Source organism: Eurytemora carolleeae, unplaced genomic scaffold (assembly GCF_000591075.1).
Source record: "Eurytemora carolleeae unplaced genomic scaffold, Eaff_2.0 scaffold738, whole genome shotgun sequence".
Taxonomy (NCBI): domain Eukaryota; kingdom Metazoa; phylum Arthropoda; class Copepoda; order Calanoida; family Temoridae; genus Eurytemora; species Eurytemora carolleeae.
This window is the reverse complement of record NW_019396858.1, coordinates 1-26,159: the sequence shown is the minus strand read 5'-3', so window position 1 is coordinate 26,159 and position 26,159 is coordinate 1. Positions and strand designations below refer to the sequence as shown.

Sequence of the window (26,159 nt, the reverse complement as noted above, 5' to 3'; positions counted from 1 at the left end):
GTTGTATGTATTACTTTACATTATATATTTCGTTCCATTGTATTTTTATTATTATTTTATTATTTACATAGTTGCACTCTCATTGCACTCTCATTGCACTCTCCACTAAACGCTATTATATCTACGGTCAGTGTACGGCAGATTACTGCAGTACACACCATAATACCTACTGTCAGTGTACGGCAGATTACTGCAAGTACACACCATAATACCTACTGTCAGTGTACGGCAGATTACTGCAGTACACACCATTATACTTACGGTCAGTGTACGGTAGATTACTGCAGTGCACACCATTATACCTACGGTCAGTGTATGGCAGATTACTGCAGTACACACCATTATATCTACGGTCAGTGTACGGCAGATTACTGCAGTACACACCATTATATCTGAGGTCAGTGTACGGCAGATTACTGCAGTACACACCATTATATCTACGGTCAGTGTACGGCAGATTACTGAAGTACACACCATTACACCTACGGTCAGTGTACGGTAGATTACTGCAGTACACACCATTATATCTACGGTCAGTGTACGGCAGTTTACTGCAGTACACGCCATTATATCTACGGTAAGTGTACGGCAGTTTACTGCAGTACACCCCATTATATCTACGGTCAGTGTACGGCAGATTACTGCAGTACACACCGAAAGCTTCGCTAAGGGTGATTGCCTTTATACATTACAGTTTTATTTCACATTATTTATTTTTCTTTATTGCATCTTTTCAGTCTATTTTACAATATGCATTTTTTATATTTTTGTTGTATTTTACATGAAAAGATATTTTTCATTGGGTTTTATAATTTCGTTATATTTTACATGTATAGATATTTAATTCATAGTGTTTTTATAATTTCGTTGTATTTTACATGAAAAGATATTTTTCATAGGGTTTTTATAATTTCGTTGTATTTTACATGTATAGATATTTAATTCATAGGGTTTTTATAATTTCATTGTATTTGACATGAATAGATATTTAATTCATAGGGTTTTTATAATTTCGTTGTATTTTACATGTATAGATATTTAACTCATAGGGTTTTTATAATTTTGTTTTATTTTACAGGAAAAGATATTTAATTCACAGGGTTTTTATAATTTCATTGTATTTGACATGAATAGATATTTAATTCATTGGGTTTTTATAATTTCGTTTTATTTTACATGAAAAGATATTTAATTCATTGGGTTTTTATAATTTCGTTGTTTTTGACATGAAAAGATATTTAATTAATAGGGTTTTTATAATTTCGTTGTATTTTACATGTATAGATATTTAATTCATTGGGTTTTTATAATTTCGTTGTATTTGACATGAAAAAGATATTTAATTCATAGGGTTTTTATAATTTCATTGTATTTTACATGAAAAGATATTTTTCATAGGGTTTTTATAATTTCGTTGTATTTTACATGTATAGATATTTAATTCATTGGGTTTTTATAATTTCCTTGTATTTTTCATTTATAGATATTTAATTCATAGGGTTTTTAAAATTTCGTTTTAATTTCCATGAAAAGATATTTAATTCATTGGGTTTTTATAATTTCGTTGTTTTTGACATGAAAAGATATTTAATTCACAGGGTTTTTATAATTTCATTGTATTTTACATGAAAAGATATTTAATTCACAGGGTTTTTATAATTTCGTTGTATTTTACATGTATAGATATTTAATTCATTGGGTTTTTATAATTTCATTGTATTTGACATGAATAGATATTTAATTCACAGGGTTTTTATAATTTTGTTGTATTTTACATGAAAAGATATTTAATTCATTGGGTTTTTATAATTTCCTAGTATTTGACATGAAAAGATATTTAATTCACAGGGTTTTTATAATTTCGTTGTATTTTACATGTATATATATTTAATTCATTGGGTTTTCATAATTTCGTTGTATTTTACAAGAGGTTGTTATTTACATTGTATTTTCCAAATTTGAGTTTTGTTAAATTTTTTATTTTTATTATTTCAGTTGTATTTACGGCGAAGGACTTTCTCCCCGGAATCCAATGCTTCCCTCTGCAGCTTCTTTAGGAAACTAGAAACAAACTTGTTTACTACTAAAAAACTGGATTTCGCAGAAAAACCCCGGTCAGAAAAGTATAAGAACAATATTTATAAAAGCGGAAAAGATTATGTAGAAAGATGAAAGAAGAAGTGTGAAAAGTTCAAGTTTGTTTCTTGTTGTTTAGATAATGTAACTAAAACAATAGGACGTCTCCTGGATGGATACGATATTAGACTTAGACCAAATTTCGGAGGTGAGAGAGAAAACATTTTAAACTTCAAATTTGCAAATTTGACATCATGATCATTTTATCAAATTGTATATTTTAGGTGATCCACTTTATGTAGGGTTTGATTTAACAATTGCAAGTTTTGATTCAATATCTGAAGTCAGTATGGTAAGTTTTATCAAATATGGTAAGTTTTATCAAATATGGTAAGTTTTATCAAATATGGTAAGTTTTATCAAATATGTTAAGTTTTATCAAATATGGTAAGTTTTATCAAATAGTTTTAGTTTTTGTATATATTTGTAATTTCATGTAACCCTCCATTTATAATTTGGCATGTTCATTGTCAGATTCACCACGGTACCCTTTGAACCATTGTTGATATTCTATAATTAAGAAAAAAAAATTGGTTTTCTATCTTAAAAAGTATTTAATTGTAACATTTTCCTTTGTTTTTTCTGCAGCAAAGAACGTTAAGTCACCTGTATAAAGAAACGTTAGCGGAATATAATACATTTTTGAGATAGAAAAACATTAATCACTCATTTATTATCCATTGAACAAAGGTTTTAATGTTATCATGGTTCATCAGACACCCCCTTTTATTAATGGAGAATCACTTGAATTTAGGTGTACAGTCCTTTTAAACAGGACTACACAATATAGGGGGGAGGGGAATTGAAGATTGATGAGGGAGGAAAAAGCGAATGAAAGTAAATACTAGCGGTAGTGAGGAAGATGTTTTGTATAGAGAAAGAAAGAAAAATATTTATTGTTTTTAAGGCAAAATTGTTTGATTAATTTTCTGTCGACAAACTCTAGAATTGAAACCAAACTGAGTGTTTTAACCTCGTAGGTACTGAGTAACAAAAGTAGTAAAGAAATCAGTCGAGTAGCATAATACCAAAATAGGGAAAATAGGGAAATATCAGAAGAAAACAAGGGAATAACTTGTGAACACAAGGGAATAACTTGTGAACACAAGGGAATAACTTGGTAAAACAAGGGAATAACTTGTGAACACAAGGGAATAACTTGTGAAAACAAGGGAATAGCTTGGGAAAACAAGGGAATAGCTTGGGAAAGCAAGGGAATAGCTTGTAAAAACAAGGGAATAGCTTGGGAAAACAAGGGAATAGCTAGGGAAAACAAGGGAAAAGCTTGTGAGCACAAGGGAATAGCTTGGGAAAGCAAGGGAATAGCTTGGGAAAACAAGGGAATAGCTTGGGAAAACAAGGGAATAGCTTGGGAAAACAAGGGAATAACTTGGGAAAACAAGGTAAAGACTTGTATAAACAAGGGAATAGCTTGGGAAAGCAAGGGAATAGCTTGTAAAAACAAGGAAATAGCTTGGGAAAACAAGGGAATAACTTGGGAAAACAAGGTAAAGACTTGTGAAAAAAAGAATAGCTTGGGAAAACAAGGGGATAATTTGGGAAAACAAAGGAATATCTTGGGAAAACAAGGGGATAACTTTGGAAAACAAGGGAATAGCTTGGAAAAACAATTGAATAAATTTGGAAAACAAGGGAATAATTCTAAAAAACAGTAGATTACTGGCTGTATAATGTATCCAGTAATATAATTGCTATAATCAGAAAAACGTCTAGAAAATAACCCTGGGGAAATGGGGAATATAAAAGCTGAAAAATGGGATGGAAACTGGGGAATATCCTGGGAGGGGGGAGGGGGATTATAAACCTGGTGTGCTAGTGTATCCTGGGAGGGGGGAGGGGGATTATAAACCTGGTGTGCTAGTGTATCCACTGTCCAATAGCTTGCTCAGGTCAATGAAGGGGAAAATTGCCAGATTCAAAAACGTTTTCAAATGGAGAATTTAAAATTAGAAAGAATTAATTGTTTAGTACAGTTAGAAAGCGCAGATGATATGCATACACACGTACATATCTGGACTAGAGGGAAGGTTTTCAAGCATACTCTGATAAGAAGGGGAAATGGAAAGTAATTTAGGTGGACGGGAAAATGTAGCATAAATTGGAAGTTGTAATGTGGATGGGAAGGGGAAATGTGGACGGGAAGAGTTAAGGTGAATTGGAAAGTTTAACGTGAATGGGAAGGGGAAATTTGGACGGGAAGAGGTGAGGTGGATGGGAAAGGGAAATGTGGATGGGAAGAATTGTGAGGTGAATGGAACAGGGAAATGTGGATGGGAAAGGGAAATGTGAACAGGAAGAGGTAAGTTGGATTTGAAGGACTTAGGGATGGGAAGAGGTAAGGTGGATGAGAAGAGGCGAGGTGGATGAGATATGGAAATGTGGATGGGAAGGGATAGGGAGGGTGGGTAGGGAAATGTGGGATAGGAAAGGATAGGGAAGGTGGGAAGGGTGAAGAGAATGTAGATTGAAAAACATAGATGGATAAAAAAAGGGGAAAGGTTGGCGATATGGCATACCGCATAGTAACATTTCAAAACCTCTAAAAGCTTAAATTAACACGTATGAGCCAATTCGATAAGTTTGACTACAGTCAGATGAGGAAGGGAAGCCATGGACGCCATGAGCCTCCGCTATGCAGACACGCAGAAATGAGCATGCGCAATACATCAAAATGTGCCTGTGTAATACAGAAGGTTTTTTAAAACTTGTGTTTTAAGTTTAAATAAAATATTTTCTACAAATTTTTCGACATAGTGGCATGAGAGGTTTCTCAAAGATTAGAAGTTTCTATCAATTATCATAAATAGTGCCTAAATATGACTAATAAAGTTGTATATAAAGCTTTAAACATTTTTTACATGAAATGGAAAATATTTAGAGAAAAAATTGATTGAATTTCATTTCGTGACTTATCATCTTTGATTTAAGTGATACCCTTCTTTGTAGTTCAAATTAAATCTAGAAAATTTTTATCATTTATCTTAAATATTTCTCCAAATATCTTCCTTTCTGCACATTTTGATGTATTGTGCATGCTCAAATTGCGTGTCTGCATAGCGGAGGCTCATGGCGTCCGGGGATTCCCTCCCTCGTCAGATGATGTAAAAGTTGTGGAAAAGGCGGCTTCTCTTATTTGTGATTTAAATTAAGCCCCTGGCTCCCTTCTCTGTATGTGTACATATCTTGGAGGTTGGGCACTGGCCCCCGTTAGCTCAAGTGTGAAATGAAAGCATAAAACTCATAAACTTAGTCCTTTGAATTCAAACTTAAAGAACTAGAAATGATTTAATGAGTTATAAGGGAGTGTATTAGGGTGGATGTTGAAGGTAGGAGAAAATAGGATTCTCATAGGAATGGGACTAGACTTTACATGAAGGAAAAATACTAAATATTAGGGTGAAGGTTATAAAGGAAAAGTAGAAAACTAAGATAAAAACTAAATATTTAGTGTTGGTTAAAATATCCAGGTATTAACACTATCAGGAGATTTTGCAGAGAAAATATGGGTTCCAGACACTTTCTTTGCAAATGATAAGAAAAGGTAAAATTCCGAATTCAGTTAATTAGAATTGATTGATGCAAAGAACAGCTTCTGTTCTTGATTTTAAAACTTCTAAATGGGAAATTATAAATTCAAAAGATTGCTGAAGGATCCAAGTTAACTGAGCTCAGAACTTTTGTATTGTGAATCTCGGGACTAAGTATTGATCTTAAACTTAAGCAGATCTCAGGATTAATTAAATTCCTCTTGAATATCCCTTAGTGGAGATAAATAATGGCATCAAGCATATATCCTCAAATTTAAAAGTGCAGACTTTGAATATCGAGATCAAGCGTTAATATAACAATACTCCACACAAAAGTTACGGCCTCTGAATAGCAATCTAAGGTCTTGAAGATAAGATGAAGTAATCTAATATTTTATTTATCTCATTTAAATCAAGGACATTTTCAGCTAATATGAAAATAGACGTAAAACTAAATTATTTGAAACCAAAAACATATTTAAAGGAACTGTAAACATATTTAAAGAAACTGTAAACATATTTAAAGGAACTGTAAACATATTTAAAGGAACTGTAAACATATTTAAAGGAACTGTAAACATATTTAAAGGAACTGTAAACATATTTAAAGGAACTGTAAACATATTTAAAGGAACTGTAAACATATTTAAAGGAACTGTAAACATATTTAAAGGAACTGTAAACATATTAAAAGGAACTGTAAACGTATTTAAAGGAACTGTAAACGTATTTAAAGGAACTGTAAACGTATTTAAAGGAACTGTAAACGTAGTTATAAATGAATCTCTCTAAAAAAAGTTGTATTCTCATTGGTTTCCCTGTAACCTTTCTTCTGAGTAAAAATGACAAATATAAAAATGTTCTCTGATAAGCTTCAACGTAAAAGTGGATTTATGCGCCAGATATTAAGATTCGAATTTAATGATTTTAACACACTTTAAGAGAGAAAAGCGACGATATCTTTGTCATTGTTAAAGGTACAAAGGGTACCGTTTATAATCGGCATTCAACTCATTAATCAGGGGTCCTTGTTGTGACACTTGAGGATATCGACCAAATTAAAGATTCCTTGTCGTGCCACTTGAAGATTTCGACCAAACTAAAGATTCCTTGTCGTGCCACTTGAAGATTTCGACCAAACTAAAGATTCCTTGTCGTGCCACTTGAAGATGTCGACCAAACTAAAGATTCCTTGTTGTGCCACTTGAAGATGTCGACCAAACTGAAGATTCCTTGTCGTGCCACTTGAAGATGTCGACCAAACTAAAGATTCCTTGTCGTGCCACTTAAAGATGTCGACCAAACTAAAGATTCCTTGTCGTGCCACTTAAAGATTTCGACCAAAACTAAAGATTCCTTGTCGTGCTACTTAAAGATTTCGACCAAAACTAAAGATTCCTTGTCGTGCCACTTAAAGATTTCGACCAAAACTAAAGATTCCTTGTCGTGCCACTTAAAGATTTCGACCAAAACTAAATATTCCTTAGTAAAAAAAATAAAGATAATAAATTTCTATTAGAACTCTTGCGTTTTTCTTCTTTATTTTCTGATGTTTTTGTCATTTCCGCAAACAAATCTAGTGCATTTTACTGAAACCAGAGGAAAAAATTATCATGTTTTTAACTTATTATTAACTTCTGAATGCAGAAGTTTTAATGATATGAACATTGAAAATGTGAAAATTATTTAACACTTTCAAAAACACGGATGAAGACTGTACTTCCCTAAAATTAAGGAAGCATTGCCTTAGCAAATGTAAGGTGCGACGCATGAAACTGTGGAGAAGGAAGACGACATTTAACCATTTTTATGTGTATTGGATGGGATTATAAACCAAATAGTTTTATCTGTAGCTTGAACATCTTTAAAGTGAAATTTCCTAATCCACAATTTATTGTACAGAACATATACCTTAAACGGACAATGGTTATGAGCAGACTAGAATCTACTCAAATTAGAAAAATCTTACCAATATATTGAAATAAATGTGTTTTTTGTTCAGTTTCCTTCACGATGTGACGGAGCAGAATAAGATGGTTCGGCTTCACGGTGATGGAGCAATCACATACGGGATGCGGTTTACGACAACATTAGGCATTAAATACATTTCATCAACCAACCAATTTTATTGGGATAAATATTTAGATTTAGTTTTTAAACTGCCAAATTAATTGGAGTCATCCTGTATTCATGATTTAACCTGGATATTGACATTTAAAACGTATCTTTGGTTGAATATGTTGAAGAATGTATTTTGTTTAGCCTGTATGATGGATCTACATCATTATCCACTAGACAGACAGAACTGCACAGTAGAGATTGAAAGCTGTAAGTAAACAAACAAATATTAGTACAAGACTTCAATGGCAATGGGCGCTTCTTGCCACTCCTATTTTTGCAATGAATTTAGAACTTTAATGTTACTTTCGCTGTAGTGGACTTCTCTTTGAAACTCTTCATTTTCATTGATATTTCAACTGTTTAGACTGTTACTCTGTTTCCTTTATTATGAATTATTCAGAAAAGTACACTGTTTCTGATATTATGATCTGTTTAGACGGGTACAGTGTTTCTGATATTTTAAACTGTTTAGACGGGTACACTGTTTCTGATATCATGAGTTGTTTAGACGGGTACACTGTTTCTGATATTATGATCTGTTTAGACGGGTACACTGTTTCTGATGTTATGATCTGTTTAGACGGGTACACTGTTTCTGATATTATGATCTGTTTAGACGGGTACACTGTTTCTGATATTTTGAACTGTTTAGACGGGTACACTGTTTCTGATATTATGATCTGTTTAGACGGGTATACTGTTTCTGATATTATGATCTGTTTAGACGGGTACACTGTTTCTGATATTATGATCTGTTTAGACGGGTACACTGTTTCTGATGTTGTTATGTACTGGAGGGAAGAACCCGTTGTTGGAGTAGAGGTAAACAAACAGTTTAAAAGTAAATAAGTGAATTTATATAATTTCCATATTTAGGGAAAAATTGTTGTTTGATAATAAGTGTAGTTTTAGTTCTAGTTCTTCTCTAGCAGACTTGGAGAATTTGGAGTAAAATCCCTGGTGTAAAAAAGTTTTTGCCGGGTCAAAAATATTCGATCAAAGTTAAGATCTAAACTTTTTATAAAGTGATAAAACTAATATATATGTCAAGAAAATGTTCACAATTCGGACGAATTTTAGATTTTTTTGGTGGGATAAAACTTATATTGGGAAAAAGTCATATTATTCATCATGAGGGAGAAAAATTAATTTCAAGAAAATTCAAAAAAAATATGATGTTATGGTATATTAGTCCTTTTTTTAAAACATTTCTTATTTTTTTAATTTTAAACCCTTAAATTTTACTCCAGACCCTGTGATTTTACTCCGAACCCTACAGATGTGCCAATCCGGGCTTTTCCATCTCTTTTTAAACTTTAAGAAATTTTTCTCCCGAAAATATTGTCTTGACTGTTATAAAGGAATCTTGAAAGTTTCCTTTGCAAAACATTCAAAAAAAAAGATTTCATCCTATTTGACTTAAACTTTTTTTATTGGAAGGGTTTAAGTTTTTTGCATTGATCTGAAAAAATGTCAGACATTTTTTTGAACAAATTAAACATATTTTAAAATCAACCTTCAAATTATTTTCCTCGTCGAAGTAAATTTGGGTCCAATTATAGCACAGCGGATGAGACCTGCGGTTAGGAAAGGCTGATAACCGGAGTGCTGCAGCTAAGACTCTAGATTATCCTCTAGAGTATAGATCTATGAAATATTCTAGATTATTCTCTAGAATCTAGATTTATGAAATATTCTAGATTATCCTCTATAGATTCTAGATATATGGAATATTCTAGATTATCCTCTAGAGTCTAGATTTACAAAATATTCTAGATTCCTCTACAGAGTTTAGATTTATAAAATATTCTAGATTCCTCTACAGAGTTTAGATATATGAAATATTATAGATTATCCTCTAGAGTCTAGATATATGAAATATTCTAGATTATCCTCTTGAGTCTAGATTTATAAAATATTCTAGATTATCCTCTATAGTCAAGATAAATGAAATATTCTAGATTATCCTCCAGAGTCTTGATATATGAAATATTCTAGTTTATCCTCTATAGTCTGGATTATGAAATATTCTAGTTTATCCTCTAGAGTCTAGATTATGAAATATTCTAGTTCATGTTGCCAAACGACAGTAATCGAATAAATTAATTAAACCAATAAAGTTGTTAAGGCAGTCTTTCCATTCCAGCTTCACAGTTTATACTTTGGTTTATTGATTTCTAGGTAGGAGGTAGGAGGTAGGAGGTAGGAGGTAGGAGGTAGGAGGTAGGAGGTAGGAGGTAGTTAAAGTAAGTAAAAAAGTAAAGTAACAAATTATTTATTTCTGAAATATAACAAAAATATACAAAATTAAGTTTTTCAGGAGAAATTATTTAAAAACCTCTAAAAGTAGAGGTTGTGGGAATATTTCCCCCCAATTCCAAAAAATATAAAAATAGAAATAAAAGGAAAAGCAAAGGAAAGGATAAGGAAAGTTACATATTTATTGTTTACACTATATTTAATATAAATTGCTGGTGGTTAGTATTTTTCGCCGATTAACTAACAATTTTTAGAAATAAAAATTTACATTTATTTGTAATGTTAAAAAAAAAGTGAAAAAAGCCTTATGGAGTGTGAAAAGAAAATAGGTTCTATGAAAAACGAGCATTTTTAAGCATCTTTTTAATTCGCACCGTTTTTTGACATCCTTTATGTTTGATTATATCTTTTACTCTTTATAATCTTTTTATTCTTTTATTTGTAAAGTCGTCTTTTCTTCGATTCTTTTGCAAACATAGCATGTGTTAGAATTAAAACATTTGTTCTGTTGATAAAAATCTTCTTTTAAATTCTGTTTAAAATTCGAAAGATTGATATTTGAAAGCTTAGAGAAGTGTCGTTTATTTTCATACCAGTCCAATTTTAATAGATTTTATTCTAGGAATATAAATATCATTTCTGTTTCTAAGATTTGCGTTTTTGATATTTTTTGAATTAATAAAATATAAAATCTTTTTTATATGTTGGGGGTAATTTCAATTGAAATAAAAATTTTATAACATAGGAGTTAGGAGGTAGGAGGTTGGTTTCAGATTGAGGCAACTAGTTTGCAAAACATATTTGTTTGAGTTTGGCCTGAAATGCACTAATCCTAAATTCTCGTCTGAAATCTGCAGAACATAAGTTTGCAAAATTATATATTTTATGAAAATAAGAATAAACTTTTGCATATATTCTCAATTTAAAGGGAAAGACATATTTTGAATGTTCCTGAATACACATTGTTAGATTTGGTTTCTTAAAATATAGTAATATGGAAACAGAACGAAATAAAACCTACCTAAAGGAATCCGAACAAATGATCGACTAGTTTTTATAAAATTATTCAATAGTTTTTGCTCACCCCGGCTTACGTTACTTAAATACGCTATGGCATACAGTAACCAATCCCTTTTTAAGATCTAGGACATTTTTTTTATTTTGAATCCAAAAGGACGGGAGTCGGGAACCCTTTCTGTAAGGAACCTTTATGTCGGGCACTCTTTATGTCAGGAAACTTTATGTCAGGAACCCTTTATGCCAGGAACACTTTATGTCAGGAACCCTTTATGTCAGAAACCCTTTATGTCAGGAACCCTTCATGTAAAGAACCTTTTGGTCGGGATCTCTTTATATCGGAAACTTTTATGTCGGGAGCCCTTTATGTCAGGAATCTTTACATCAGAAACCTTTATGTTGGGAACCCTTTATGTCAGGAACCTTTTGGTCGGGAACTCTTTATATCGAGAATTCATTAGGCCGGGAACCCCTCTATGTCGGGAACCATAAAGGCCTAGGAATCCTTCAGGCCGGGGAACCCTTTAGGCTGGGGAAACCCTTTATAGGCCGGGAACCCCTTAGATAGGAATCCATAAGGTAGGAACCCCTTAGGCTACTTTCTGTGTTCTCTTGCTTTAATAAGCTGCAGAGTGCAGAGTGCTTGAATTAACAACAAGAGAATTATTTCAAATCAAATTCTGTTGTAAATAGGAATTTTTTTTTTGTCTAAGTAAAACAAATCATGCTACTGCAATATGTTTCCGATTAGCTTTGAAATTTAGTTTACAATCCCTTTACGTTTTCTTTGCCTAAAAATCATTTAGAATAGAAAGAAAAGGATCTCCGATAAAAGAAGAAAGTAAACCTTACTATTTTTGTCACGCTATTGGATTGCTCGACATCTGAGAATTGATTTTAAAGCTTGTATTATCAATACCAAAGTGCCGCGGAGGGGGGGGGGGGGGGGGGAGTTTAGGGTGCCATGAGGGTTGGTAAGTAAGGGTGCCATGGGGGTTGGTAGGTTAGGGTGCCATGGGGGTTGGTAGGTTAGGGTGCCATGGGGGGGTTGGTAGGTTAGGGTGCCAAGGGGGTTGGTAGGTTAGGGTGCCCTGGGGGTTGGTAGGTTAGGGTGCCATGGGGGTTGGTAGGTTAGAATGCCAAAGGGGTTGGTAGGTTAGGGTGCCATGGGGGGGTTGGTAGGTTAGGGTGCCAAGGGGGTTGGTAGGTTAGGGTGCCCTGGGGGTTGGTAGGTTAGGGTGCCATGGGGGGTTGGTAGGTTAGGGTGCAAAGAGGGTTGGTAGGTGAGGGTTCCAATGGGGTCGGTAGATTAGGTGGAGAGGGACGGAGATAAATAGCAATTTCAACATTAATATACGAAAATTTTCAGTTTTTAACATTATTAAGAAAATTAAAGATTGCATTGAAAACTGGTTATTTGTGCTTCGTTTTTCTGAGAGAGACTGGTCACTGATGTACAACGCAACAATTAACAAATTCGCTCGTAAATCAGACTAAAATATACTGGCGCCTGCTCAAGGTTTTTATTTTGGATTTTGTAAAATTTGGAAAGATTTGGAAAAAGAAAGGAAAAGTTCTAGTAGTAATTGAGTAGTTTTAAGCTAATTTTCACCAATAATTATTTTTTTGGTAATTCATATTTTTATTGTTTGGCTATACATTTTAAATGTTACGCTTTGTTAGATGGATTCTGAATTATTTATTGCTTGATATTGTTTAATGGATTGATTGATTGCAGGATGCTGAGTTGCCCCAGTTCACTATAATGGGTTGGGAAACAAACGAAAGAAAAATCAAACTCGCCACAGGAACTTATCAGGTTTAATTTACATTATATTTGTTCCATCTCTCCCGTACATTATATACCTTTCCTTTATATTATACTCCTCTCCTTTATTATATACCTCTCCTTTATATTATATACCTTTCCTTTATACTATATACCTTTCCTTTACATTATATACCTCTTCTTTACATTATATACCTCTCCTTTTTATTATATAATTATCCTTTATACTATATACCTCTCCTTTACATTATACACCTCTCCTTTACATTATATACCTCTCCTTTATATTATATACCTCTCCTTTACATAATATCACTCTCCTTTATATTATACACCTCTCCTTTACATTATATGCCTTTCCTTTATATTATATACCTCTCCTTTATATTATATACCTCTCCTTTACATTATATCACTCTCCTTTACATTATATACCTCTCCTTTACATTATATCACTCTCCTTAATATGATATTCCTCTCCTTTTTATTATATTCCTCTCCTTTAAATTATATCCCTTTCTTTTACATTATGTCTCTCGCCTTTAACATTTTATCCCTCTTCTTCACAATATACCTCTCATTTAAAGTATAACCATTTTCATTATATCCCTCTTTTTGATATTATCTCCTTTCCTTTACATTTTATACCACTTCTTAATAGTATATTCCTCTCCTTTACATTATTTTCCTCTCATTTACATGATATCCCTCTCCTTTAAAGTATATCCCTCTCCTAAACAGTATATCCCTCTCATTTATATTTTATCCCTCTTCTATTGTATCCCACTCCTTTACATTATATCCCTCTCTAGACCATTATATTTCCATCATTTTAATATTAGTCCATTTCATTTTTATTTATGCTATTTTTAAACCGACTAAATGTTTTGAACAAATTTTCTTTTTAACATTATAAATATCAATTAATAAGTATAAAGTTTATAAATTATATTTATAAATATAAGTTCGAAAGAAAAGATGTTTTCACTCTTTGCTTTTTTATGTTGATTTAAAAATGATTATTCATTTTAATTTTTAGTGTAGACTTGTTTCATAAATCATAACTCAAGATATATGACATGATGACATAATCTTAAATATATTTCAGAGGCTGTCTTTATCCTTCAAACTCCAGAGAAATATTGGATACTTTGTGTTCCAAACTTATCTTCCTTCCATACTCATTGTCATGCTTTCCTGGGTCTCATTCTGGATTAATCACGAGGCAACCAGTGCCAGGGTAGCTTTAGGTTAGTTTAATACTAGCAACCAGTACTAGGGTAGCTTTAGGTTAGTTTAATACTAGCAACCAGTGCCAGGGTAGCTTTAGGTTAGTTCAATACTAGCAACCAGTGCCAGGGTAGCTTTAGGTTACTAAAATACTAGCAACCAGTGCCAGGGTAGCTTTAGGTTAGGTTAATACTAGCAACCAGTGCCAGGGTAGCTTTAGGTTACTAAAATACTAGCAACCAGTGCCAGGGTAGCTTTAGGTTAGTTTAATACTAGCAACCAGTGCCATGGTAGCTTTAGGTTAGTTTAATACTAGCAACCAGTGCCAGGCTAACTTTAGGTTAGTTTAATACTAACAACCAGTGCCAGGGTAGCTTTAGGTTAGTTCAATACTAGCAACCAGTGCCAGGGTAGCTCTAGGTTTGTTTAATACTTGCAACCAGTGCCAGGGTAGCTTTAGGTTAGTTCAATACTAGCAACCAGTGCCAGGGTAGCTCTAGGTTTGTTTAATACTAGCAACCAGTGCCCGGGTAGCTTTAGGTTAGTTCAATACTAGCAACCAGTGTCAGGGTAACTCTAGGTTAGTTTAATACTAGCAACCAGTGCCATGGTAGCTTTAGGTTTGTTTAATACTAGCAACCAGTACCAGGGTAGCTTTAAATTAGTTTAATACTAGCAACCAGTGCCAGGGTAGCTTTAGGTTAGTTTAATACTAGCAACCAGGGCCAGTGTAGCTTTAAATTTGTTTAATACTAGCAACCAGTGCCAGGGTAGCTTTAGGTTAGCTTAATGCTAGCAATCAGTACTAGGGTAGTTTTAGGTTAGTTTAATACTAGCAACCAGTACCAGGGTAGCTTTAGGTTATTTTAATATTAACAACCAGTGCTATAAAGTATAAAAGTATACGCATTAAAGTGAATAAGTATAAGCTGTATTAGGTATAAAATTGTAAAAATGTAAAGATATAAAAGTGTACAGGGTTTAACCCTATTCCTGCTGGGGGGGGGTCAATTTGACCCCCCCCCTGTAGTTTTTTTTCCATAACTCAAAAAGTATTGGTCTGAGGCTGTTGAAATTTTCTGACTTTTATTACATACCCAAAGACCTCCCTTCAGGCCTAAAACCGGGCTTTAATACTAACTGCCTGAGTCCTCAGGCACACTGCCTGAATGACTGCTTTTGCCTGTAGCAAACTAAATCNAAGTGTAAAGGTGTAAAAGTGTAAAGGTGTAAAAGTGTAAAGATATAAAAGTGTAAAGATATAAAATTGTAAAAGTATAAAAGTGTAAAGGTATAAAAGTGTAAAAGTATAAAATTGTAAAGGTGTAAAAGTGTAAAATTATAAAAGTATAAAAGTATAAATGTGTAAAGGTGTAAAAGTATAAAAGTATAAAGATAGAAAAGCGTACAGGAATAAAAGTGTTAAGGAATAAAAGTGTGAAGGTGTAAAAGTGTAAAGGTGTAAAAGTATAAAGGTATAAAAGTGTAAAGATATAAAATTGTAAAAGTATAAAAGTGTAAAGGTATAAAAGTGTAAAAGTATAAAAGTGTAAAGATATAAAAGTGTAAAAGGTGTAAAAGTGTAAAAGTATAAAAGTGTAAAGGTGTAAAAGTGTAAAGGAATAAAAGTGTTAAGATATAAAAGTGTAAAGGTGTAAAAGTGTAAAGGTGAAAAAGTGTAAAGATATAAAAGTATAAAGATATAAAAGTGTAAAGGTATAAAAGTGTAAAAGTATAAAAGTGTAAAGGTATAAAACTATAAAGATATTAAAGTGTAAAGGTATAAAAGTGTAAAAGTATAAAAGTGTAAAGATATAAAAGTGTAAAGATATAAAAGTGTAAAGGTATAAAAGTGTAAAGATATAAAAGTGTAAAGAAATAAAAGTGTACAAATATAAAAGTGTAAAGATATAAAAGTGTAAAGATATAAAAGTGTAAAGGAATAAAAGTGTAAAGATATAAAAGTGTAAAGGTGTAAAAGTGTAAAGGAATAAAAGTGTAAAAATAAACTTTATTGTTTTCTGGAAATAAACCTGGCTGCAACTGCATTTTCTAGAGTGTACTTCTTTATATTATTTTTATACTTCAAACGAGCACGTAGAAGATCATTAGCAATCCATAAAAGAAAAAATTTTCTAGCAATTTTCTAGTTCAATTGATAAAAAAGGAATTGAGTTTGCCACAAACTCTGATATTATCAATCCTTTATCTTTGCAACACAATGTCGTAGACCTTAAATTTTTCAAACCTTATTACGAATGAGATATTCTGAGTTTGAAAAATGAAAGGTTTACTCCATAATGTTGCAAAGATATAGGGATTAGTTATTTTGACTTTGTTGACTTTTTATCTGATTTAATTCCTTTATTCGGAATTTTATAAAGAAATTTCATTAAATCGGAAATATGCGATCCTTTAAAGGGACTTTCAACGTTATTTTGAGTGAACGAATCTACATCAAACCGAATCTACATCGATTCTCTAAAACATTTGTTTTTGCAAGAATGTAAAAGATATGATATTCAAATTCCGCACAGTTCCTCGCAATTCCGGTCAGCGAAATTTCGATTGGAAACCCTAGTTTAAAAAAAAACATTTTTCAGTTGAACCCTGCTGTTCAAAGAAAATAGAATATATTAGAGTGGAATTTACTCAAAAAAAGTGTAAAACGGCCATTTTGTTGTACTGTCTCCATACTTCACACATTTGTGCTATATAGCCCTGGAACATCATTTTAAAGAAAAGTTTTCTTGAAAATTATTTGATTTTTTCTAAATCAATTCTCTGATAGCCTGTCATGCAATCCCGAGTTCATTTCAGCATAAGCGTCGATCAAATCAATTTGATGTTTTTATTTAGTTAAAAAAACATATTTTTTAATTTGAAGTAACCAAACAGTAAAACCAATATTTTTGAAATACTCAAGATACCAAAATATTAAAATTGTGGATGAGGAAGGTAAATGGTTATTAACTCTTTAATTTCAATTTCATAACTTTTATATAATGGGACTTATAAAACTACGAAATGGAAGGAAAACATTTAACCAATCTAATTTAGGTTTGCTGAGTTTTCAGGCTGAAAGAGACTAACAAAATTCATACCGATGGATTGTTTAAATTCCACTCTAATATATTCGATTCTCTTTGTTGCTGTTACAGAACCATTTGATTTGAAGTCAAGAATCATGACAATGCAAGGCATCTCCCACTGCCTGCACAAAATTCTGTTTTGCTTTTTTTCAAAAAATCCTAGAAGCTTGGTCTGAAATTTTGAAAAATTTAATTATAAAAACTGCCAGGTTTTCAGATTATTGAGTCAGCAAATACTTACAAGTTTTATCCATCTAACTCAGCAAACCTTACTTAATAAGATTAAGAATAAGAATAAGAATATGGATAAGAATTTTTTAACAATGTTTTTATAATTTATTTTTTATAATTTTTGTAAAATAAAATGGTACAAGGCATAGTTAATAAATTCAAATGTTCATATTTTTTTCTCCATTCTCCATCTGCACGTCGGAAGTTTCTCTTTGTCTTGCCTTCCTTAGCCCTTCCATTTATTGCGCTGCTTTTGAAAGAAATTTTCAGAGTTATTGTCTTTGCGCCATTGTAAGACAGTGCACAATCATTCTTTTATTGTACAGATGTACCCTGCCCTGTTTTTTTTGTTTTGATTAATTATAATTGCTGCCTCAGTCCTTTACATTCTTTACATTCTTTACATTCTTTACATTCTTTACATTCTGACAACTTGCATGTGCTAGGTTTCAAGTAAATTTCTATTTGCAGCGAGGGAGCAATAGCTTCCCTGCTATGAACCGCACATTTTTACTTTCCTGTACAAGGAGGGTCGCTATTGAACAAAGGATAATCAAGTGACCCGTTTAGAGGTAATTTTGTTGTAGTATCCTACAAAGAAATGTCCTCGAGTCTCATTTCGCTGCTTGTGAGAAGGTTAGATGGTAGGTAGAGTGGAGATGAGGATAAGGGTGTGTATGGAGTGGCGTATTAGGAATTTTTCGTTAAAATCATTCCATTTGTCCACATAATATACTGTTTCCCAGTCCAGTAGAATTTCTTAGGAAATATCGCCTTTAGTGTGCACCGCTGCATGTGGAATAAGAATAAGAATAAGAAAAAGAAAAAGAATAGAATAAGAATTAGGATAAGAATAAGAATAAGAATAAGAATAAGAATAAGAATAAGAATAAGAATAAGAATAAGAATAAGAATAAGAATAAGAATAAGAATAAGAATAAGAATAAAATCATGTTTCAGGTATCACGACTGTACTGACGATGACGACGATTAGTACCGGAGTAAGGTCGTCGTTGCCCCGAATCTCCTACGTGAAAGCTATCGATATTTACCTTGTCATGTGTTTCGTATTCGTCTTTGCCGCGCTTCTGGAATACGCCGCCGTCAACTACACATACTGGGGCGCCAGAGCTAAAAAGAAGAAGAAGGAAAAGAAGCAGAAGGTTTGTTATTTTTTACAGGATTTGTCATCACATCTCTTATAAGTTGTGTGGTCTATATTTTCTATAAATGATTGATGCAAAGAGACGATTATTCAAAATCAGGATATTTGCTTGAAATGCTGAGAAAAGGTTTCGGATAAACCTGTAGAACAATAACTGTAGTTACATGAGAAACTAAATGTTTAATCATATTAAATTTAATGTGTTGCAATTTGATGTAAAGTTTGGAAAAGACGTTAAAAAATATTAAAAATAGAAAACTTGAGTTTTTATATCGAGAGGTCAAAACTTTTAAACATTAAATCTGTTCATATTGCGCTCAGTGGTATCCCAGCTTCCCCTGGCAGTTTGATTTAAGCCTTCTAACATAGCCACCCCATAAACTTTAAGCCATTAATTTAAAAGTTTGCTCTGAGCTGAAAACTTTAGAATTTTATACCTTTAATCCTGATCGCTTAATCTGAATATCCCTATGGACACTTTTGATTCCTGCTTAATGCACTTTTTTCCTCATTTTGGATATCCTTACGTACAGGTTGTTCCGATCAATTAGAGAAATGAGAATTCATTGATTGCGCGCCTATCTTTCAAAATTTCTGGGCTTCTTGGTTGACTTTCATGCACTTTTCTGGATACAAAATAAAGACTAAATTAATCTTTAGATTAGTAAAATGATAAGATCAAGGAATGTTCTGGATATCCACAATTCTAAAGTTTTCAGCTCTGTATTTATGAGTTGAGTTGATGTTCCTAAGCGGTGCCCCAACAAAAAGTTGTACTTTCTCATCACATAAATTACAAAAACTTTTCATTCAGATCTGAGATGATTTATAAGTTTTCCATTTTTGATTTGCAGACTTTATATTGGATCTTTCCACTTTCCTCCGGAGACTTGTCAAATAATTTATTTTATTTCTTTTAAGGAGTTTTTAGACATCAAGTGTTGAAAAGAATTGTAATATAAATTCCGGAACATATCTTGAGAAAGTGGAAAAGAAAAAATTCGCTAGAAATACTCGAGAAAGTGCACTAGACTTCAGAAAATATAAAATTTCTCTTTAAAAAAAAAAATATTTTTATTATAAAGAGGGGTTTTAGATATTTACGAAGGTCTCAAAAATCTTAGCTTGTTACATTCAACTAAAAGTGTTTTCTTAATGTATATATCTTCTTCTATATCATAAAGCTATTCTCTCATATATATATATATACGTATATATAATATATACATACAGGATGAGTCCAAAAACGGGATTTTCGATGTTTTGGACAAAATTGTAAGAAAATTTAGTTTTTTTTTGGATTTTAAGAAAATTTTTAAATTATTTTTGGATCGTTGAAAAGAAATCTTTTTTTGAAAAAATACGTTTTTTTAAAAAAAATTTCGGAAAACTATTTTTGTTGTTTTCCAAAGTTTCATAAAAATTCATTCAAAGTTTATTAAGATATAACCAAAAAAGTAAGCCAATTATTTACATTTTCTTCAGATTTCCACTTTGTATGTTTGCGGGGTTTTTATTTTATCTCGTTTAATATCTAATGAATTTCAATAAAATTTTGGATAATAATAGAATAAACATTTCGCCAACAATTTTTAAACTTTGATTTCGCAGATTTTTTAATTCAAAAGAATTACACTAACATAATGTTACACGTCTCACAACGATCCTCAGTTGTCAAAATTCTTTGTATGAACATATTTTGTAGAAGACCACAATGGTCTTATTTCTAATTGGTTGGAAATTTTTTAGAAAGTGTTTATTTCCACGCAAAGCTGGAGTCCCAAGCTAGCTTTCCAATATTGACAAGGACAAGGATAAGAAGGAGAAGTTGATGAATAATATTGTGTGTTCAGGACAAGGATAAGAAGGAGGAGTTGATGAATAATATTGTGTGTTCAGGACAAGGATAAGAAGGAGAAGTTGATGAATAATATTGTAATTTCAGGACAAGGATAAGAAGGAGAAGTTGATTAATAATATTGTGTTTTCAGGACAAGGATAAGAAGGAGAAGTTGATGAATAATATTGTGTTTTCAGGACAAGGATAAGAAGGGGAAGTTAATGAATAATATTGTATGTTCTTATAATAACTTAATATAATAAAGAAAAAAAATCTTTTCTAAAATATTTTACAAGCAATTGAAAAGTAAAAAAATTTCAGGGTCCGAGCAGTTTCCTCCCAGCTTCCGTATGCACAGAAATTACTCGTTTCCGACACGTGGCAGCACTAATCACGTCTATAGGAAAAAATCTAATCAGCTGATCACGCCGCCATTATTTTTTTGTTTTCTTTGGTGGGTTAAAAAAATGAAATATACAAACAGAAAAAAAATAAGTAAACATCTATAAAATATAGATCTTCGCTTGTATATATATATATATATATATATTTATCTCATTTATATGTTCGCTTAGCTGGTCAAACGGCTAAACCAAATTGGCTGACATTTATTTGGGAAACCTTGAGTACGGGCCCAGAGGTAAAATAGGCTAAAAAATCGAACTTTTTTTCAAAACTGGAAAAAGACTTTCTTTAAAATTCAAGTTTCACAGTGTTTCTAAAACTTTACGGGCAATGCCGGACACTTTAGCCAGTATACATATGTTTATATATAAATTCCTGGTAAATTTAATAGAATTAAGATTATTTATAACTATACCTTGTCTGAACCAGTTTTTATCGGTTTCTTATTGCGTGTTTTCGATCATGATTGAATTTTCTGGTTTTCCAGGAAGGAAAGACGGAGAACGAGGTTGTTAAATCAGCTGAGAAAAGGCGCAGTAGTAATTAAATCCTCCCTGCCAAAAATCCAAGATGTGAATGTTATCGACAAATATTCTCGCGTTGTATTCCCAGTTTCATTCATTCTCTTCAACGTTATGTACTGGTGCTTCTATGTACTACAAGTATAGTCGTGACCCTGGAGAAACCTGTGCTCCAGGTACTCTAGGAGATATCAGATTGTGATCAGGGGAGAAACTTATTGAAACCAACCCCGTATATAGTAATTTCAGCTTACGGCTGTTTTATTTCACGTTTTTACTCGATTTATTTAATTGAACAAGCTCTTGAGCTTCCATATGTAGAGAAACAGATTCATGAATACAGCTGTAAAACGGACACTAAATATGTGACATTATTTTAATAATCAGCTAGTTTATCGCAGCAATCTAAACAGTTTTTTTTATATTAACAAATTTTGGAAATAAAGTAAAACTATGAGAAAATAGCTCTCAATAAATTGACACTGTGTTTTAAAATGAATTTTTGATTTTTAGTTTAGATTGGCACACAACCTACACAACCCAAACAATAACTAGCATTCTCTTCTATACTTCTTTAATACACAATATAACCCGTTATGTAAACTGTACAGTGTAGTGTACAGGGGTGTTTTATCATAATTTTTTAAAGAATCGTAAATGCATGAATGACATATGAGGTTACTCACAAAGGTTGTGACTTCAGAGCCAATTGTCTTTTGCTTGCATTTCTGGTTTCATGCGATAGGAAACTTGTTTCTTTATTTTAAAAATCAAAAACTTCATAATTTACAGACTCCAAGTCAGAAAACCAAATCCAACCTAGAATTTTTTATATTTAAAAAGTTTCGCGTCGTCTCTTAAGTTTTAACCTTTTTATCTCAAGGGGACGCCATTTCTGTGGTTTTGTGGGGCACATTGTAACTCCTGCAATCAGAGTTTTATTTGATTTAGTTAAATTATGGAAATGCTAGTTGACTACTTAATATTCAAATATTTAAATGATATTTTCACACATACAGAACTATAGGAGTGATCTTAACAACGAGAAGTTTTATTAACCAGCCTAATCTCTGTACACTCCCTTTATTCCCCCCCCCNCCCCCTCCCCTTCCCACATTGATTCTCCTGATGATAAGCAGTTTCGGTCTAGAAATAATCTATTCATTGGTATTAAGTAGAAGAATTAGAGCCTATATAGATTATAATAGTCCTCTACACTCTACACTCTACAGGTTGCCTAAACAAAGTAAACTTGCACTACACATACAAAACAATCTTGATTACCCAACATGGATGCCAATATTATTTATCAAGATTGGTTTCATGGCTTGGATTATTTTCTTTAAGAAGAATGTTTTCCTTGACACTCTGTGTCCAACCCTGAAGATATCCAGGGTTATACTCAATATTCAATCAGAGTATAGGTTTTCTTATAGTTTTATTTACCCAGTGTATTCATGATAAACAGTTTTACTCTGTACATTGTACAATGTAAATTGTACACTGTGCAATGGACAATGTGCAGTTTGTGCACTGTACGCTGTACAGTCAGTTTACTAATTTGTAATTTACATGCTTTGTTGCATACAGTACACTTTAATGTGTACATGCCTTGTACAAATCTGATAATAAATACATTGCAATTTAATTATTTTACTGTTTATGTATGTAACTACACAGGAAACAAGTACAATTTATAGTTAATGTACTTATCTACATATATGTTTATGTACAGTGTAACCTTTACAATATTGGAATTGGAATACGTGTTTTAGACTCAAGTTATTACTTTGAATAGATCTTAATTACATAAAATACAGCAGCTAGTTGTTTAGTGTATACACTAAATGTACAGGCCTATGACTAAGACGGTTTTAAGGTGCATATTTGTTCAACAAGAACGCAAATTCAATCTTTAAAAATCTCAAAGATTGTTCATTTTTGAGAATCGGTTTTAAAAAAATTAATCGTATACGTCGACAAAAAATGTAGTAAAAATTCTACAATAAACTAATTTTAGTTGTTTAGGAAAAGGTTGAGAAAATAAAAATTAACCATTAGCATGGAAAAAAAGTAATCTAATTCAGTTTGAGATTTCTGTAATAACTCATTGTTCACAAAAAATTTCTGTATATTTCCTGAAATTTTTGTTGAATCGACATTTGGAGAATTTGAAGAAGTCTGCAAACAAATTCATAAAGAATTAGAAATTCAATAAATTGATGAAAAAGAGATAATTATATCTAACATTGATTTAAAGAGAAGAAATATGTTCCTAAACATCTAATTAGTTTACTATAGAATTCTTATTACATTTTTTGTCGTCGGTTTTAAATATTTTTTTTTAAATCGATTCTTAAAACATAACTACACAAATGGATGATTTTGAACGACGACTTTGCGCTAAAAAATATCTCTGCAGCACTACATTCTCAGTACAATTATTAAACAGTGCCGGTCACTCCCTTTAATACAATATCGAATTCACCTACCATCGTCTTCCTACTCTAATATTGTATGACTAATACTATACATTACACTACTAAGAAGAAAATAATGCCTCATTTAAATAAGATTCTTTTTCCTCTGGTGGGACCGAATCTATTGAATTTAAACTGCTCTCCACCGAGCCGTTCTTTGAATCACAGATTCAAATTTTTCATTGAACTTTGAAGCGGAGGTTTAAATTTGAACCAGTAATTAGGCAGCGACCTAGCTCAAATTCATTAAATTCGGTCCCTTGTAGCAAAATTACAAGTGTCAAAAAAACAATTGATCGAAAATCATGAGTTTATAGAAAGAATGTGGTGTAGAAGTAAGGCTAGTTTAGTAGGTATATATTTAAAGGATAATACTTCAGATAACATTTTAAAGATTAGATATCACAGAACTAAAGTATTGTAATTTCTTCATTTTTCTTAACATGGGAACAAACCAGAAATAACCAGATTTTTAAACATTATCCAAAAAATATTCCTTGATTTGGCAACAGAAATTTTATACAAAAGTACAGTTGAAAAAACAGAAATTTTATACAAAAGTACAGTTGAAAAAACAGAAATTTTATACGAAAGTACAGTTGAAAAAACAGAAATTTTATACAAAAGTACAGCTGAAAAAAAAACAGAAATTTTAAACAAAAGTACAATTGAAAAAACAGAGATTTTATACAAAAGTACAGTTGAAAAAACAGAAATTTTATACAAAACTACAGTTGAAAAAACAGAAATTTTATACAAAAGTACAGTTGAAAAAACAGAAATTTTATACAAAAGTACAGTTGAAAAAACAGAAATTTTATACAAAAGTACAGTTGAAACAAAACAGAAATTTTACACAAAAGTACAGTTGAAAAAACAGAAATTTTATACGAAAGTACAGTTGAAAAAACAGAAATTTTATACAAAAGTACAGTTGAAAAAATGCAGAAATTTAAAGATGTGAATTTAAAATTTGTTTTTTATCACACATTGCATACTGTTTGGTATTTAAAAAGTACTGAGATAAAACTAAATTATGATGAGTGACTGGTACACTAAGTTCTCATATTCTCCGGGCTGGTTTATTTTTATCAGCGGATGATCTGGGGTGTACTGTAAAGTTTAAACGATATCAGAGCTGCCAGGGAGAGAAGGAGGGATGTGAGAAGATAAATCCATCTTACATCTTGAACCAAACCTAGATTATTATTATTGTTCTTATTTTTTTCATAGTTATTTTAATTATTATTTTTATTGTTATATATGCATTTATGTCAGCCAAGCTGGACCAAATTGGTTAACATTTTTTAGGGAAACCATGGGTCACCCGAGGGTGAAATGACTGACCAAATGTTTGACATTTTGTATATTCCACGGGCAACGCCAAGTTCTGAAATCATTATTTAATACCAAGCACTGATAAACAGCGGGAGTAACTATGACTGTGAATAATACAAATGAAAACTTGGGCAACGTCGGGCAATTCAGCTAGTCGTTAAAGTCATTGTTATTGTTGTTGTTGTTATTCTTATTATTATTAATATTATTATTATTATTATTAGTGTTATTATTATCATTATCATTATCATTATTTTTATAATTATAATTACCTGATTTGACCAGCATCAGTGCTGCAACTGTGAGAATATTAAGTGGAACACGAAACATGTTTATAACTGTTGATCTAAATTAGAATCCTTTGATAGAAATCAAACTTCATCAACTAGAAAAAGAAAGGAATACTATCTGAAGAAGACAATTTTCACATTAAATTGCCAATGCAAATATAAAACCTTATTTCAATATCTTTAGATTTATAATGCTTTATATTTTCTTCTAAAGGAGTTTAAAGAATTACTTGAACAATCTGAATGAACCTAATATTATTATAATTTTTTATTGAGAGTTTCTATAGAATAAATAAATTCCTACCTCTGCTGTCGTGGTATAAAAGTACTCCTATGAGGTCCTACCTCTTCTGTCCTGGTATAAAAGTACTCCTAAGAGGTCCTACCTCTACTATTCTCTTACAAAAGTACTCCTAGGAGGTTCTACCTCTGGTGTTCTGGTATAAAAGTACTTCTATAAGTGGTCCTACCTCTGCTGTCCTGGTATAAAAGTACTCATAAGAGTTCCTACCTCGGCATTCCTGGTGTAAAAGTACTCCTAATAGTTCCTACCTCTGCTGTCCTTGTATAAAAGTACTCCTAAGAGGTCCTACCTCTGCTGACCGTGTTTGTATAAAAAGCCTTTTTTTTTCAAAAAAAAGGTTCAGACCTTTTAAAAATTAGTAAAAACGGTAGTAAATCGAATAAATCCAGTGTG

The 26,159-nt window shown here is 31.9% G+C and overlaps 1 protein-coding gene and 1 long non-coding RNA gene across 3 annotated transcripts; one reads left to right on the top strand and one right to left on the bottom strand.

The window, feature by feature from the left end:
* Positions 1–1,961: 1,961 nt before the first annotated feature.
* Positions 1,962–23,002, top strand: LOC111709453 (gamma-aminobutyric acid receptor subunit beta-like). The gene is made up of 15 exons (XM_023483117.1): positions 1,962–2,057; positions 2,216–2,284; positions 2,361–2,428; positions 2,912–2,920; positions 3,267–3,644; positions 5,625–5,698; positions 7,687–7,778; positions 7,947–8,012; positions 8,566–8,627; positions 12,820–12,900; positions 13,979–14,120; positions 18,384–18,586; positions 20,396–20,433; positions 20,736–20,831; positions 21,321–23,002. Exons 1-15 carry the CDS (start codon positions 2,033–2,035, stop codon positions 21,499–21,501), a joined length of 1,584 nt encoding a protein of 527 aa, XP_023338885.1. The 5' UTR covers positions 1,962–2,032; the 3' UTR covers positions 21,502–23,002.
* Positions 23,003–24,735: 1,733 nt separating this feature from the next.
* Positions 24,736–26,079, bottom strand: LOC111709458 (uncharacterized). Of its 2 annotated transcripts, none has more exons than XR_002766863.1 (3): positions 25,933–26,079; positions 25,445–25,518; positions 24,736–25,032 (listed from the first exon to the last, which is right to left on the bottom strand). It is a non-coding gene; the product is annotated as an uncharacterized LOC111709458 (long non-coding RNA). The 2 variants fall into 2 exon arrangements; XR_002766864.1 differs by lacking the exon at positions 25,933–26,079 and adding an exon at positions 25,767–25,918.
* Positions 26,080–26,159: the final 80 nt, after the last annotated feature.